We start from the raw sequence: 18511 nt of genomic DNA, 5'->3' as shown, positions 1-18511 counted from the left end.
TGTAATTTTGTTATGATACCACTGTAAAGTAATTGCTGAGATCTGGGAACATAGCAATGTTGCTACAACAATGTCCAATGGAGCAAGAAACAGGTGATTGTAAACAAGTCTACAGTCTTTCCAGATCGTCTAAACCACTTTATTTAGCGGTAAAATCAAAAGTGAGCACGCACATAATGTTGGTAATAATAATCACTCGTCACACTGGAAAACTGAAAGTGCAGTAGGTCAAAGTTGAACTACAAAGGCAATCTGTACGAGATGTTTACAAAAGACAGTTCAGGTAACTCTTGCAGTAGCACTTTGTGTTGTCCAACCATGTCTAAAGGAAAAAGTGTTCATTCTTGATCAGAACAGATCTATGAATTCAGAATGGACCCATGGATTTCAAGGACCTGGTGTCAACTATATTACCAGTCAAAAGTTTTGACACACTTCCTCATTCAAATGAAAGGGGAATGTGCATCCAAACTTTTGACTGGTACTGTATGTAAAAACAATGTTAACACAGCTTTGAAAGGAAAGGCTGTGTCATTTTAACAGTCAGCATTCAGAGACTGGCATCTCTGCAATTTGCTTATGAAGGCTTATACTCGACTTGGCCTAGAAGACTTGAAACTTGACTTTTGACTTTTCTGACAGACTTGAGACTTGCCCCAAAATACTTAAAAACAGCTAAACTAATGTGTTAACACTTACAGCTATTTACCTTATCGTTTTTTTGTATTTTGTCTATATGCCATTTTGTTGTAAAATACAGCAATGCAGCGTTTTATTTTAGTCGGATGGGTGTTCTTGTGAGTGACTCAGATTACTGCCACAGTGTACCATGGCTCTGCATGATTCCTCCTTAAGCGTGCCAGTGCATCTCAAATATATACGACGAAGAGAGCTCCACTGCCTGAGATAAATAGAAGCACTGGTGAAATTGAATGCATATGAATGGTGGTAAATAGTCCTACGTTAAGTTATTTTGGATGATAGATGATAAACAAGATGATTGTGTTTCAGTTGGACTTTGTAGATGACTTGAAGTGTGAAATCGAGTTAAGTGCTCGGGAGGCAGGGGTTCCAGGCTGAAATAAAAATATATACCCTCATGTCCCTCTGACATGAGGACGGATGTTTGGTGGGGTTGGATCTGAGTTTGGATGGAAGAAGGAGGCTGGAAAAATGTGTGTGTGCCTGGGGGTGTTGAATGGAAGGCGGTGGAAAGTAAAAGGAGAAACAAGGAGGAATGCTTGGAGGCATACAACATCTTCAACATCTGCAGCACCCAGACACTTGACAATACAAATCATCTAAAAAATGGGAAGTGTATTTCTATAATTTTTTGCCTTTAAAATAAAACATCTTGTGGTTGTCCTCCATTCTCTCCTTCTCGGTCTCTCTCTCTGGGTATGTAAGCCGATACCCATTTCAAGTGGGTTACTCATGTCCAGCACATCCACACAAAGAGCCCGGATAAAATAAACACGCCGCGTCGGATATCTTGGAAAGAATCTGTCATGGGTTTGAGGCTAATCACCTCCAGAAGGGGCTTGACTCAAAGCCTGAAACGTTAGCCCCTGCCGGGGAGCGCTGGCTGGGCCGGGCTGGGCTGGCTACGCCCCGGGCACTGGGGATGGATCCGGAGGAGGGGGTGCCTTCCACAGGTCAAGACCAGGGGAGCAAGAGGGGAGGCTGGCGTGGGCCCATTTACGAAGACCCAGGATCGCAGCACCAAAAGCCAGTTCCCAACACATCATCGCTGTTGCCGCCGTCGCCATTGCCTCATAGTCACCCTGTAAAAAGGCAGCAGGAGTCGTCTCCTCCAGCACCACACTGGTTAGAGTTACGCATTTTACAGGATCCCTCTCAGTTGGATCAGAAAACCAACTGAGGACACAGGGTATTAAGGAGAGAGGCAAGGGTGATGTCCTAACTATTGACCCCTGTAACTTTATCAGCTGATGTAGCTGCTTCACTTCGTTGCTCGAGAACACCAATCCTGTTTGATGAATTATTAAGACAAGGGTGGAGGGGAGAGATAAGGATATTGGAAAGAACCAGAGCTGGAAATATTGTTGTAATGTAATAGGTCATTTGGATGCAACCAGTCCTTGATTGCCAGTTGGCTCAGAGCTTATCCATGGCTATATTGCGCTCAGACACAATCCCATTGTCAGGACTCTCAGTACTGTAAAGTTGACATAATACACCTGAAGTTCAAAATAAACACCCGATAACATAATGATTTTGTCACAGTCAGTCATACAACAAGCGTGGTTTTTCATGTTACAAATAAATTATTGGCAGAGAAATTCTAAGTGGGAAAAATTCATCTGTCACCAGTGCCTGGTGAGGTTGGCAATTTATTGGCTGCTGACAAATAAATTCAGTTTCTTCAGAATCATTGAATTAAGTTGTTGCTTGATCTTTGACTGCATAGAGCTGAGTCATAAGATCTAGCTTTAATGGAAAAAAAACACTCCTTCACAGCTATTCTACAAACAAATCACTAAAGCGTTCCACCCAAAAGAGCTAAAGTGAGACTAAAAACATCCCAGTGTTGCTCTATTTTTTTTAGACTGTAACATAAAATGACAAGCAAACATATTGTATTTCTCCACAGCTAATTAAGAGGTATTTCATGCTCATGGTAGCACTGGACTTGGACCAGAGAAAGACCAGTCACCTCACTGCCTGTTGGCAAACACTGTTGTTGCAGCGTCCCGCTGACTGCTGGATGACCGTGAGTGTCGTGCTCTCTGGATGTAAGGCCTTGACCCTAATGGGTGGGGGTGGGTGCAGAGGAAAGATGTAGACAGGCCCTCATGATAAAAGCCAACTTCCCCCATCCTCCCTCCTGTCTTCCCTCCAGCTCTTCCCTCCCTTTTAAGTCTGGATGTGAAAGTCACGATGCCAAATCATCTCTCCACCTCAGGGCAGGGCAGGAGGCCACACCAGAAAATGATAGAGGAAGACATTTGCTTCTTCTCAAACTACCTCACATCTTGATAAACTCTTTAGACTCTGGCCGATTGTATAACTATCCTTAACAGTAAGAAAAAAGTTTTAATTTTAAAAAAGCATATTATCTGTGATACAATGACACCTGTTTGTCTCTGTAAAACCACATAGACAGAGACAAATGTTTTAAAGCTGGAGTAAAGATACTGGTATTATATGAAACTAGACAACCTAAGTCTGGAAGGGAGATAAATAACACTCCAAAGTTAGGCTAAATTTTAGCAAGGGAAAAATTGGCATGGCCATTTTCAAAGGGGTCCCTTGACCTCTCAACTCAAGATATCTGAATGAAAATAGGTTCTATGGGTGACCACAAGTCTCCCCGTTACAGAAATGCCCACTTTATGCTAATCTCATGCATTTTTTTGCATGCAGTACAAATTATTTTTTCCTATTCTAAAAATGATGTATTTGAGTATTTCTGCATATTGGGGTCCCTAAACAGTCTTGGAATTGCATAAATTGGGTATGACTGCAAAGCTGAGACTTGCAGATTCAACGGGAGTATAATAAGGGAGTCAATAAGGGAGTTTATGAACAATTTCCAGGACATAAGTGCTTGCCATCCAATTGCCGAAAAAGCTATTCTTATAGAAATCTCCAATTGTCAAAAGTTTTTGATACTATTTCACAGCATGAATTTTTCTATGGTGTTCCTCAAGGTCTTTGTGTCTTAATGTGGTATTTTGGAGGGATTTTGACCATTTTTATCAATTCTCAAGGTCAAAAATGGTTAAATTTTGTGTAACAAATGGTATCAACCCAAAAATTGCTGCAACAACTTATGAGACATAATTGAGCATGGGAATGAACATCATATTACCCCATCATAATCCTCTAAGCCCCTATACACTCTAAACTTTCAAAATTTGAACATGCGCCTAACCAAAACACAATGTTTATTACAGATTTATGACTACAAAAACTTGACATACAGTGGTGAGCTGCATCTTAAATTAATCTTGAGGTTCCCAGCTTTCAGATGATGCATACTACCTCTATGTGACATATACTGTTGACCTGCTATCTCCCCCTAAAATCCCCTGTCCTCCCATGAAAAAGACAAAAACGGGTCTATGGTAGGGAAGCGGGTAGTGGAAGAGGTTAAGCCCAACTTAATTCCAAGTCTGCAGCTCTGGTCTGTGCAGACTTCATGTCAGGCCAAGAAAGATTTTTATGAAGTTATTAGAACTAAAGTTCAGGAACAAGACCACACCCCGCTCACTCTCACTAATTCAAACACCTGTGCCTCACTAAACCAACCACCTTTGTTTACCTATACAGGTGTGTCAACCCCCTTTCTCTCCCGTTTGTCTCGGTTCTCATGTCCCTCCCCCCAAACCTCATTCTTCTCCTCTCTCTCTTCTCAGTAGTCGAGACGGTGGCTCAGTGGTTAGCCTCACAGCAAGAGGGTCCCGGATCCTTTCTGTGGTGAGTTTACATGCTCTCCCCATGTTCACATGGATTTCACGTGCTCCGGTTTCCTCCCATCATCAAATACATGCATTTTAGAGTCGATGCATCCATCTCAGTAATTCTCCTTCTCCCTCTTTCATTATAGGAAAAACTAGGGGATGATGAAGCAGAAACCTCATCGGGATGTGCCCCCACCCTGAGTCTTGACCCCCGGGTTCCTAGATGCTCCAGCCACATCAAGTCTCCATCTGGCGCCCGTTCATCCCCATTCAATCGACCTCTTTTATCCCTCCCCTCATCCCCTATCATCCCACCGTACATGACCTCGACCAGCCTTCAGCCCTCGTTCATCCCCCCAGCGATCAAACCTCTTCGTCCCTCTCTTCTACCCCAATCATCCCACCGCAATTGACCCTCTTCTTGCCAATCCCAATAAGCTATTTTTTTTACATACCGCACAAATGGCATGGTCTTTGTTACAGTGAACAGGGGGAAAAAAAACAAAATGTACATACTTTACAACAGGGCTATCAAATATATAGCAAGATTTACCTTTAATATAGTTTCTGTTGCGTGGTGCGGGCCTGTTTCGTGCCTCCACTGGATCCAGCTGGTAAGTGCAGTTTCTAAATAAGGCTAGACGGATGGAGGGATCTACATGTAGGAGAGTAAGAGAAAGAGAGGGTCAAAGAAGGACAAGGCAGCCTTAAAACCAGAAGCAGAAAACCACAACCTAACATTCGGAAAATATTAGAACAGCGCTCTGGTTCCACTGAGGCAGATGCCATTAGAAGTTACAGTCGACATAGACCTGTGTGTCGGCGGAGCAAGATGACAAGAGCCCTGCTATTGGAATCATGCATTTGCAATTCTGATCAAAGAGCAGCTTCCCTCTACATGACTGTGGCATGATAACCGTGGCAGGACTACTGTTTCTTGGAGCAGAGCGGAGGTGAGGTCACCTTTCACTGCAGCCGCACTCAACCACTACAATGAAATGGATTGAAAGTCATCACAGGATGACTTGTCAAGAGGTTTCTTGGCAATCGTTATTTCCTTTGCAGGCTCTCAAATAAGGCCCAATAAGAGGCGACAGGCCCTGGCTTCTGCTGTCTGTTATGGCTCGTTAACGTACACGAGGTGGAAAGGTTCGATGCTGTCGTAGCATGGCTGAAGAAACAAAGACGGGAATGTGGAGGGGCAAAAATTAGTATGGATTTTTTCCTTTTAGAAAATAGTTCTATGCCCTTATAGCAGTTCCCTCCATATTGTTGGGGATATTTGGTGTTAAAGATAAGGAATGAAGATACGGGAATAAAAAAATGTTCAGGTGTAGAGGGATTACTGAACAAAGAAAGCTTTGTAGTTGGGGCGATTTAAGAAGTAAACCATGAGAGCCACCGATCTGCCTTCATAATCTTCATATTTCTTATTATATATAAAAACAGTAAAGTCTAATAATGATTCTGGAAAGCCTGAAATATTACACACACAGGCATAACACCCAAAAGAAACACACAATCCAAAGCTCAAATAAATTCTGTCTATTCAATTCTGCACACACTCACCCGAATGTTTCTTCTGCTGTTGCTTCTTCGACTTCATCTTCTCAGCTCTCTTGAGCATCAAAAGAGCTGTGTGGCTATCAGTGAAGCCCCTGGAGAAAGATGTATCACACAGACAATTCCACTTAATAACACAACTATACACACACACACAATGATGGGAAGTGAAAGGCCATCATGAAGACACAGCATATGATAAGATGATGATTTACCATTCTTCAAGAATCTTTTCTGATCTTTTGGAGACACCGCTGAGCACAGAGGTTGAAGCAGGGGATTTGCTTCTGAAATTACAAATAGATTATTGTAATTATTAAGATAACATAAAAAGTACATATTGACAATTATAATCAATATATCTATACAGTCAGTCATAACAGCAGAAATTATATTAGCAGGTATCAATGACAACGATAAGAAGTTATTATCAAAAGAGATGATTGTATCCTATTGTTTCCAGTAAAACAACAAGCTGGTTTCAGTGGGGTTTAAGCAGGTTTCTTAAAAGGTACATTATCTAAGACTGAAATGTAGATTCAACCATGACACAAGTATGTTGAATATGTGCATAATTTAGACCAGAATAGACATGATTCTTACTTAAAAACTTTGTCAGGCTGTCCATTTATATTCTATCCAATGCAGAGTGTTCATTGTCTCTCTGTATTTTTGGGTATTACCCAAAAAAAACACAGAATAATCTGGGTATAAAATGTTATTTAGTTGTTTTAATTTAGTTGTTTTTATTTGTAAGAGCAAATACTTGAATAACAACATAAAATCTTGTCATGTCTTTCTTGGTAATTTGCTTTGGATCAAATGCATATGCAAATCTCATAAATGTTAAAATGTACAGGTACAATAGGCTCAAAGTGAGAATATTCAGTTAAGATGCCTGACTGTCACCTATGTATTGTATATTCAACAGCTTAATGTAGCAACATCTCACTTTGAGTCTCTGCAGTGTGCAGACTCACACTCATGTGGCATCATTGTGATGTCAGCAAAAAAAACATATTGATAAACATTGTTTACTATTACTGTTATTTCATTTCTCTGTATCAAATGTAATGAAATATTTAACGTGAAAACAGAAATTAGGAGGAGTATAAATAACACATACAAGACAGCCAGTTATTTAGCTGTTGGATGTCCTACCTATCAAAACTCTCTGGGGAAACTCTCTGCCCAGCAGAGTCTACCTGGTCCCCGGCCATCCAGGCCTGTTTAGGCCTCCATATAGGTGGTGGTGGGAGTTTGTACTGGGAGGGTTCAGGAAAGGGCCCAAGAGGCTGAAATACAAACACAGATCAGTAGTAATTTACTGCTCATATCACTTAATTTGTGTAGATTGTTTTTAGCTTATTTTTTAAAGAATGTGCATACAAAAGCTAATAGTTACAGTAGCTTCAAAGATTCTGATTTAAAATGTGTGACTATAATCCTGAACATTTAATAGAGAAAAATATTGAGCACTTTGTGTAGCATTCTATTAGTTCTTTTTAACTTAACTGAGTGGTTCTTTATATTTTAGACTTTGACTTAAAAAAACCTTCTAAGAATCCTTTTCAAGTGTTCAGAAGGCTGTGATGCCGGGGCTCTAAATGGAAAAATAGAGTTTAAGCTCTGTCTAGATAACACACACTCCTCAATATACCTTGGGGAAAATTAAATATAATATATACAATAATGCCTAGTCACAATAAACTCAAGGGCATGTTTTCATTTTAACTATTTGGCTGACACTTTTAACCAGAGTGAGTTTTCACACCCAAGGAATGCTCATATGTAAGTCAAACGTACAGCTTAATTACTCTCCAGATCCCATTTTCTCTTTGTGGAAGTGCTAAATTGTTCATCCCCGCCTTTGATGTATACCTCAGCGTCAACACATTGAGGCCGGCCACGACAGCAGCTGCACCCCATCAGCTGGCCTAAACCGGCTACCATGATGTACAGCGCTGAGCACGCTCCAAAGAAAAGATCCAACGAGAGGTAAATGAAGGGAAAAAAAAACAAGACGACAGTCCACCAGCATGAAAAATGACATCTGCTGGTGCTGAGCAACCTTCAGGCCTCCAGAAAATAATCTTGTTTTTCAAGAGAATAAATTTAAAGATCAATCAGGGAGAGTGAGACAAATCCTGGAGGGGATGATAATCAAGATGAAAAAGGGACAGGGCAAGAAAATAACTCTTCTGTTGACATCACACAGGGGCTGGTAAATCCCAAAATTCACCGGTCACTTTCACCGTGTTACCAGCCCACCAGGTTTTACAGAATGTCCCAGGACAGATGTGTTACCTTCTGAGACTGTTCTGACACATGGTCACATCTGGGAGGTGAGTCCTCAGACAGCGGCAATGTCCAGTCTTTCTCCAGTGCTGCCTTTTTGAAAATAAAAGTTTTTTAAACATATATATTTCTTGACAGGAACAGGAGAGGAACAACAGCGAAAAGTGTCTTCAGAATTAAACATATACATATATTTTATAGTGAAGGGAGTGTCGAGGTTGTAATGATATTTTCTGTGAATTTGTGGATGTTTGTTTTGTGTGTCCTCATTTGCATGCCTACGGGTTTACATGTGTGATGTGTGTTTTTACATCTTTTTAACACGTGTGCTGTTTTTTGTACATGTGTTTGCATGTTTCAGTGTGTTTCTGTGCAGGTTTGTGTGCGTAAAGATAGTCTGGTGGGTAAGAACATGTGTGAGTTTATGTATCTTTGCGTAGACCTACACGCAGGTCTGACGGGATATGGGGTGAGGCATTACTGAACCATGAAAGTGAGGAACACATGAACTTGTGTACATACCTCATCAAAGACAAATTCATCCATGTCTACCTCCTCAAAGGTGTCATCCTCTCTGGTGTGTGGGCATGTGACAGCAGCAAGAGCAGATGTGAGCCTCCTCCTCAAAGTAAAGCCTCTCCAGAACGCCTGGAGGTACCCAAAAAACAAATGGTACAAAACTCTCCATGAATCACGGGGCAAACGTAAATATTGTGTGTTATCCCATTAGAGAGATAAAACATGTTAACCTCTCTTTTAATTGCTGAGTGTTCTGCTGTCTGAACTCTGCGTGACTCCGGGCTGCTCCAAGACAAATGGAGCTCCAGTGTGCCTCTAAATCCTCCAATTCCCAGTGGGCTGGGGGGGGGGGGGGCACACTTCACTTCAAGTTCAGCCGAACACGAATCCTAGAACTCTTACTACCGCACTTCTTTGGAATCTGATTAATCACTCCGTACCTCCCCAACACGCACGCACACACACACACACCTCCTGCCATGACCATCCACACCACCACCCCCACCTCTACTTTAGAGAGCCCTAAAGGACTCATCAAACACTTTTTGTGTTGAAAAGAGATTTGGGAGAAGTGTTGAGTAGCATGTTTTTCAGAACAGCAGCTTACACCTCTGTGCAGAGGATTAGCTGGGTAAGCCTCGATAGCACGTATGAGGCTTGAAGATGGATGTTCGAGGGTGAAACATGGACATCTCCACATATCTACTTTGCGAAAGTGAACTCAGCCTTCAGCTACAATAATAGGGTCCTTAATTACATATTGACAGGTTAACAAGCCTGTCTCTTGTCTGTGCTGTAAAAGCAAATTAGGTTTTGAAACCAGTGGGTATGTTAACAGTTTTATGGGGATTTGTGCTGAAACAATTAGTAGATTAATTGAGCAGCAAATCAAATTAAATTAGTCAACAAATGTTATAATTGATTAATCATTCAAGTCATTTATGAAGCAAAAATACCAAACATTCACTGATTCCAGCTTCTCAAATGTGAGGATTTGCTGCTTCACTCTTTTTCTCTTTATTGTAAATATAATATCTTTCAGTTTTGGACTCTTTATCAGACAAAAAAGCAATCTGAAGACATCACCGTCACCTATAGGAAATTGTGATGATGTTTCATGACATTGTATAGACTCAAAGATTCATCTAGATACATCCATGAACATAATGAACATAGTGACCTAGTGGATGGATTGACTGAACTTGACTAACACATAATTATTACCCAAAAATAAGATGTGATATGGCAGATATCCCAAATACTGCCAGGCATAGCCAGAATATTGTGCCCAGTGCTTTCCCAGTCAGGTCGAAGCTCTGGAAGAACCTGTTACTGCAGCGTGGGAAGAAGGAAAATGCTCTAAATTTGTATCTATAAAAACCACACTGGTTTGGCACTAAAGTAAGGTAACGAAAGTGTCCTTTCAAAATAGCATTAAAGGGAAACTGGAAAAAATGAAAAAATTGGCAAATGAAAAAAAAAAAAAAAAAAATCCATGTGATCTGCAGGGGTGACAAAGGCAACAAATATGATTTGAAAAGTGGTGGTGCCCCTAAATTATAGCCCGACTCTACTCATTGGATTTAACCTTTTGTACAGGTAAGTCTAGATTACCAAAAATGTCCTGGATTTTACCTGGATGACAGTTGCTGCATGATCTTGACCAACAACGTTCCACTTAATACAGGAAGGTCTTGACTCTGGCGTTCCACCATCTCCTCCTTTTCCTCCTCCCTTTTCAGCTGTGGGGGGGCTGATGATGTTCCCACATTTCTGTCTGTATTTCCTCCACTGCTGCTGAATCACAACTGCTGCTGTGCTGCTCCAAAAAAGACACACACACAGACAAATATACGCAGGCACACAAAGTGAGAGATATACATGATGTCATAGCACCTTCATCTTTCAAAACATGAATTTATTTCTGAGCAGACATCTGGAGAGCAGGACTCTGGAGAGTTTAAGCCTGTCCAGAGCCACCCTTCATATCAAAGATCTATTGTCCTCCCAAAGATAGCGCAGCGTTAATGATGAAGCTGCGTGTTAAAATGAATAAGATGTTCAACATCTTTTGCTATAAATCACATAGAGGAGGTTCCAATGAAGACAAATACTCTGCAGCAGAAACTAATAAAAAGCTGAACTGCTATAAAAAGAATTATATAAAAAGAGGTTTGCTTTAACTCAGCAGTGTCCAGTTGTGTGCCATGAAAGGTTTTGGTGTTGGATGGAATCGATGTACAGAGCCCTAACATGTACAGAAGTGGACACCACTGACTCAAATAGAACATTTGGTGAATTACTTTTTGAGGTCCAGGTCTTGATGGTTGGACACAGCTGCCTTTTTGAGACTGGCGGACGTCATTTCTCTCTTTGTTGTAAAGGAATGAAAACTGCCAGAGTTAACTTTGAAAACTGCTGACTTCATCTCTGGCCCAGCTGTGACAGTGTCTAATGCGCCATGCCAACTGTCTGTGGCTAAGTTCTCCTCAAAAGTCCGGTAGCTGCTTCTGATACTGTCCTCCCTTGGAATTAGTGGTGAGACTTTTCCAGTGAACTCCATTCCAGGTCGCTCATTAAGCTTTCCAGCACTGCTGCTTTCCTCATCAAGTGCTTCGTCAGGTGTTGTTTGGCCTGAACCTCTTTGTTTGTCAGCAGCAGTAGTGTCACCGTACTCATGGGCAAATCTCTGGTCTTCAGCCAGCTGCAAAGCCTCTGTGAAGTGTCGGCAGGAGGTCTTAACAGAATCCAGGGAGAACGAGGCATTGCTGTGAATATAGATGCACAAAAACACACAGTTTTAGGCGTGAGTGCTCAATGTTTAGGATGTCTACCTCTACTGTAGGTGGGCAGGGGAACCCGTGACATTTTCTGTTAAGATATTTTCTCATCTTTACTTTTTAACAGATTGAATAACCTATATTTTTGAGGTACTATCTGATTAAGTTAACATTATTTCAAAAGATGTATCTGGGGTGTAAATCAAACCTTTGAAATAAACAGAATGGAAACCATGCAAAGGCTTAAGAATTTCAATCCACACAAACATATAAAAAGACACAAAATCAAATAGTAAATTAATGAAATATCAGGTTTTGTTTCTTATTCTTCACAGTTCTTCTGAGGTAAGGTAAGGTGAGTTTGTGCCTGAGTTGAGTGCCTCCTCTGTGTGTACCCTAATACCATATAATGTCTCTTTCATTGAAGGGATAAACTGACTACAAAGCCACCTCAATGGAAACTTAATGAATCTATTAGCATTGCTTGACTCTGCTCCCCCCCCCCCCCGTCTTAAACCCTGAGGGGCCAGAGACACTTCACTACCCAGCCAGTCTGGAAAACCAGTAGCCTTAGGTAGAACAGCTTCTTCTCGACAAAGACTTAGCTCTTCATTCTCAGTGGGACAAGAGAGAGAGGAGTCGGGAGGTCCGAAAGGATTGTGACCCCAGTGACCCCTCCCACCCCCCTCCCCTCTCTGTACCTGCTGGTTCACTCCAGGGTCACTGTGAACATGTATAACACCGGTATACTAGAGCAGGAAGGAAGAAAAAGGAATGTTAAAGCTTTAATACAGAATGTTTATCACATGTTTGACACGTATTGAGTATTACTAGGTGGTGTCTGTCTGTAACCCTGTGTGTAGATGACAAAATCCACGTCTTTGCAGTTAGATTTCAGGACATTTGGGGACTACAGCATTTGCTGTGGCCATGTCATATGGGTGTGCCCAGCAGAACTACAATAATGGTGGAAAGCAGTCAGAAACTGAATACCAGCTTGTACAATCTACAGAGATTTTTGTGTGTTTTTTATTGCAGCTTGAATCTGCTTCTACAGGAGTCACTTTACTGATGCCAGTTACATCAACTTCAGGATAGATGTCAGCTCACCAAGATTAATGATGTTTCGGAGAGAGTGTTACACTTCAGAAACTCAAAGCCAGTAGACAGTAGCAGCCCGCTATTTGTAGGAATCACAAACTTATTGTATGATTTACAGGAGACAAATTATGTCCAATATCAACATTCAGTGCAATTATGTAGCAAGGTCAAAACTAAGGATGGTGGTTAGTGCATCTGACACTCATGTGTTCACACTCTGTCATAGATCACCCATAACCACAATCTTTCACTAATCATATCTATACTTTAACCACACTTCTACAAAACATTGACACTGACTGTTCAAAAACATGTCACTTAACATAATCCAAGATTTTCCGGGATCATCCAATATCAGTGTTTTGTCTAGTTTAGTGTTTTGTTAGTAATAGGGTTGTTTTAAGTTCATTCTCCTCAATAAACATCTAGTAAACTAGATTATATGAAATCAGATAAAGTTAAATTCGACTTAAGAAAAGAGTAAAAAACATTCTGCACAAGAGTTTTAACAGAGTCTTAACTGATGCTTAAGATCATTTATACAGACAATTGAAGGCTTACATGTAAAGCATCCATTGAACATTGTAATTTATGATAAGAAAATTAAAGTATTGTCAAAACACTGGGCAAGTGTTCGATGAAAAGCACAAGCACTGTAAAGGCCAGGGCTACTTTTCTGCCTTTATATAAAAATAAATAAATACTGTATACTGTAACTAAGTGTAACAGATTTTTTATTACAGTATATGATATGCAAGACTAGATTATACAATTTCTCTTCTTAACTGCATATTCTTGTATTCTTTGGTCCCTAAACCATGGTAACATACAGTATCTGTATGTATTCTTAAGTATGCACGTATTGTAGTGTCTTGTTGAATGTTGGCTGTAAAGAAAATTGCCCTGAGAGGACATTACGCTATTGTGTTAGCCTTCCAGCTTGCAGCTTCTTTCCCTTTAAAAGACAGTTGCAGTGTTTGGCAGCAATGGATGTATGCAAAGAGAATATAGAACATAACCAGGAGAGGAAAAAAGTAGAAGCCATTTTTTCCCCTCTAAAATAAAAACAAACTTTTTAGTAGTATATATGGATTTGTCTATCACATATGCTCACTCTAGCAGGGAGAAATATTAGTCTACTATTAGACACTTAGAAATTTTAGTTCCATTCACTAAAAAGTCTAATGGAAGTGTAAAATAGAGTACTTTTGTGAGGAAAAAGAAGGGTATTTTTCAGCTTCTACCCTCCACCCCGTAAAGAAAAGTTGTGAAACCATACCCCTGAAAAACCCCATGGTTTCCCACCTTATAGCCACCAGTGGACTGGCGTGTGGCACTCTTCTCACCTCCTCTAAACCTCAGTCTGACACAGGGTCAGGCCAGGGGTTAAATGGCTGTGTTGGTCCTTGCAAAGCCCCCAGAATGGCTCATTGTCCAGAGGCCAGGGGGGTAGAGGGCACACAGTGAGGGGTGAAGCAAAGGGAGCGCCATGCTACCCCCCAAGCCATAGGAGTCCTCAGTGTGACCCGTACGAGTAGCCGCAGCCACGTTTCATCTTTTGTGCTGTGTAATTTGGAAGGGTCACGAAGATAAGCAGAAAGTTGACCACTGTTTTAAGTGTTGGTGGTCCATATTGCATAGGAGCATCAATGTGTGCGGAGGCCAGTGACATCGAAGGACTTGTGAAAATAGATGGACGTTGTCTTTAGGCTCACTACACCCTGTGTATCAGACATAACAAGAGGATAGCTGACATTCCCGACCGCTTCATGTCTGTCTGTCTGACAGACTGATTGACACAAGATTAAAAGCGTAACACGACCTCTTATATATGGATTTTTTTTGCCAATTATGTTGTCTTATCCAGTTCAGTTTTAAATCTTTTCTGCACTGCCAAGAGTTGTGATTGATTTCTTTATACAAAGAACAGTGTCAGGATAAATAAAAGGGAAAAAGAGACCGCTATACAAGACATTGTAACTACAATACATGGTCACTTTATTACTCTTTTTTCCAATTAGGACACCTCTAATGAAGCCAAATATGAATGAACAAATCTGAGCTGAGCATTTGCTTCCTTCCCACCTTTCTATGAGCCATGTCAAGCTGCTTCAGAAATCAGTCCTTCAGACATTTTCATTTCACCAACACAAAGAATGTAAATGTGATATCCTACTGTGCTTAAAAATTAACGGTACACATAGTTGATCTCTGGTGTCGTTAGTTATTTGGTTTAAAAATTAACACCTCCCATCACAGATTTCTCCTTGATGGGTCCATGACAGTTTTGCAAAGTAAGCCACATAAATTCTGGGGTCAAACACCCATACACCAACTCTCTCCAATCAGCATTCACTCACAAGCAGTTAATCATTTAGCTTTTACCTGAGCTCTTCGTTGTGCTGCCGCTGTAAATCACGGGTCTGCTGAAGCTGAGCCTGACAGAACGTTAGGAAGCTGCCTGAGGCCAAGCTGACCTGTTGAACAGCAAGGGGAGATAGAAAGGAGTCTGTCTCCTGGCCATCAATGGCCCTCAGGCCAGGCACTGCTTTTTGCATTGCGGATCTGTAAAGGAAAGCAAACTGGGTAAAATATCAGCGGTCAATAAGACTGTTTCAATGCCCTAATTTTATTTTTTAGTTTCTATAATATCAACCCAGTCAAAAATTCATACGTGTCATTCACAATTCATTCATTCAAAGGAATTGAAACTACAATAATGTCTTACAAATAAATTAACTGATGTTCTAAATATTTCATTTAAAATGAATAATTTTACACATTTAAGTGTATTAATGCATATTTAAATGCATGTTAAAAAAAGATAAATGAACAAAGCTTGGTAATATCTTTAAATATATTGATATCAAGACCTTTTCAACTGACACATTTACATTACAGTTCAGTTCATATAAGTATGCTCTTGCTGTACTTCTACATTCAATAGTACAGTGTCTTGAATGCCGTCTTTACCACTACAGTCAATACAAACAATTAAGAGTCTTACACTTAGTATAAACACAGTTTATTCAAAGAGGATGAAGGCCTTTGAGAGCAATATGAACAGACATTTTAGATCCAGCAGACATGAGAAATTTGTAAAATTAGACTGAAGAGAATGAGGCTCTGTGAGGGTAGTGGGAGTGAGACATGACACTTTGGCCTACAGGCTTTTGCCAAGAATTATCAGCATGATATGACTATCACTTTTTATTCAACAAGCCCAGCAGGTCAACAGAGGGCTTTCAGACTGCAGTTGAAAAGACATTCATTTCTGTTCTGTTTTGTATTTCAAGTTGATCATTTAATCATTGATACAACTGATCAAAGTAATATTTTGTCAGCCAATCATTGCCTCATTGTAAACACATATGTAAATCTGTATAGCTGAGTGGGGAGAAAGTTGCACTACAACTGCAAGGGTTAGGGGAACCATTCTCTGTTTAGCTTCCCAGCAAAAATTCGAGAAGACATTTCAGGTCCCACTGGGGCCAATCCGTACATGCTGAGTACACTGTACACTTTGTCCTCTGGACTAACCAGACTCATCTACTAATTGTGATTTGGTGAATTCAATGTACTTCCTCTACTGGTACAAATGATGCACACTGTGATCTGCAATGGAATTACAATCTGATTACACTGCGGGATATTTAACATTATTGTATACTTTATATTTAATTCTAAAAGTATATTTATCCAACCACTTTGGATAAACACCTCTACCAAATGGCATATATTAGGTAGTATCAGCCTTCAAACTGGAGGGGAGCCCTGAATGTCTGAGTCTGGGGGAGAGGTAACTGCTGCCCGAGGCTAAGGATGTACAAGCAGAGGAATCCCAACTATCTGTCAGAGAAACAGACTCAGAGCATCCACCAGCAGAGCACTGGCCAAATGTGGTCTGTGTTCAGTGGGAAAATGTGGAGCTGGAAACTCTACAGGACACTAGGGAATGGCAACAATAAAATGAGTAAAAAAAATACAAGCCCACAGGCTACAAAGTCGATTTTTTAAAACATTATGAACAACTAGGTTTTTCAAAACTGATTCCCAGAGCACCATATGCTCTCAAATCTTGTCTAGAAAGTCACCAGAGTAGGATAAAACATGTGGCAAGGGAGAACCTCAAATTGATTCATAATGTGAGCTTTTTGCGAATATTTGAGTACTTTTTATTTTATATCTCTTTACATTCAGACTCTTTCAAGATGCTTCATTTTACTGTGATGTTTCAATAATGTCATATTCAGTCTGTATTGTAGCACAACTAAAGATGAAACAGAGTGACTCCAGTGAAAAAAATAAAACAAAATAAGGTGATTATGGAGTTATCCTGGAGCTTAAAGTGAAATAACATTCTGATTCAGGTTTGGACTGTGAACCTTATTCTTTAGATGCTTGTAGAGGATTTAAAACTGCATAAATGGTTACAGTGAAAGCCTTAAGATTTTTCCCGACCTTACCGCCACCCTGAGACAAAGACATGACCGCGGAGGGTGGGATCTGTGTATTGTCAGAGGGATACAGTTTTGATGTGGTCTCTCCGACACAGATCAGGATTACATTCCAACCCAACGGGCATGTTGTCTGGCTGACTGTTTTCAAATGAAGCTCAAACCCCAAATAGGACCTTTTGATCGTTACATGAGCTCATTGAGGTAGGGAGTGTAATTCAATTCAGGAATGGATGCCACAGGGGGGTGTGGGGCAGCATGGGTAGTGTGTATACGCATCTTTACCAGCTCCTGCATATTCATGCATTAATAGAATCACAAACATCATTTTAGCCCTCTTAATTGTTTTTTATTTTCAACCCACTCAATATACATCTCGATATGACAGAGAAAGGTAGTTCTCGACACATTAGCAAGAAAGCTAACCCTCCGCTCTCACCCAAACATGGCAACAACAAAGAAGGAGACCTACCCCTTTCATCGGTTGTCAAAACTATTGAAACTATTGAACCTATTGAAGCTACTAGGGACTCATTTGGTTCATGTCTCACTGAAACCTCACTACAAGATTGTGATGACAGAATTACTGCACCCAAGGCCAAGTATGAAGCACTGGAGAAATGCAACAAGTTGCGGGAGGATTTCTCTGTTTTTTTTTCGTCATCTCATTTTTGTTTTTGTCAGAGAGTTTTTTTACAGTCTAGAGTCTTTACATAACGCTTGGGGATTTGTTCTATACACCATCTGGAATTATGGCTAATAACAAAACATTTAGAGTGTGTTCTTGGAATGTGAACAGGATTCAGGGCCCTATTTAATACAAGCACTGATCCAAGAGACTCAACTAAATGACAGTGAGCATTCAAAATCAAAAAGAGAATGGTTGGGCCAGGTCTACTATTCCTCCTTAATACTAAGAGCAGGGGCGTAGTTCATGAGTCCTTACCCCTGACAGAGGTGGAAATTAAGGCTGACACATCGGGTTGGTATGCTATGATTAAGGGGACACTCCATGGAGATGCTGTTTCCTATCTAAATGTTTCCCTGATTTTTTACACTACAGTGTTTTACTTGTTCTCAGTGGACTGTTGAGTCCTATGTGGTGGCTGGTGACTTCAACTGTTGCCTAAACCTGCGTCTGGATAGATCTTATAAAACAGCACAGTCTAATTTGGGGCATGGTCAGTCAATACTTGGCTGCTATACATCATACATTTTGATATAATGTAACATTTATAAGGATATACATTTTATTGACACATGGAGGACTATTCATCCCATCCCAGGTATTATACATTTTATTCAAAGGTTCACAAATCATCCTCTAGAATTGATTATTTTTTCACACAAAAGTACAATACTTCAA

At 40.5% G+C, this 18511-nt stretch overlaps 1 protein-coding gene across 1 annotated transcript in view; it reads right to left on the bottom strand.

Moving 5' to 3' along the window:
- The window catches only part of lrriq1 (leucine-rich repeats and IQ motif containing 1), a 41668-nt gene that overhangs the window by 9244 nt on the left and 13913 nt on the right, over positions 1 to 18511 (bottom strand). The window contains exons 17-25 of the mRNA XM_044356518.1: positions 15074 to 15253; positions 11111 to 11575; positions 10443 to 10626; positions 8811 to 8936; positions 8298 to 8381; positions 7152 to 7285; positions 6206 to 6277; positions 5997 to 6085; positions 4981 to 5082 (exon numbers count right to left, since the gene is read on the bottom strand). Coding sequence (XP_044212453.1) covers positions 4981 to 5082; positions 5997 to 6085; positions 6206 to 6277; positions 7152 to 7285; positions 8298 to 8381; positions 8811 to 8936; positions 10443 to 10626; positions 11111 to 11575; positions 15074 to 15253 — 1436 coding nt within the window. The remainder of the gene's footprint in view (positions 1 to 4980; positions 5083 to 5996; positions 6086 to 6205; positions 6278 to 7151; positions 7286 to 8297; positions 8382 to 8810; positions 8937 to 10442; positions 10627 to 11110; positions 11576 to 15073; positions 15254 to 18511) is intronic.

Source organism: Thunnus albacares, chromosome 7, assembly GCF_914725855.1.
Source record: "Thunnus albacares chromosome 7, fThuAlb1.1, whole genome shotgun sequence".
Lineage (NCBI taxonomy): Eukaryota > Metazoa > Chordata > Actinopteri > Scombriformes > Scombridae > Thunnus > Thunnus albacares.
Note: the sequence above shows the minus strand (reverse complement) of the source record. Positions and strands in the feature narration are given on the sequence as shown.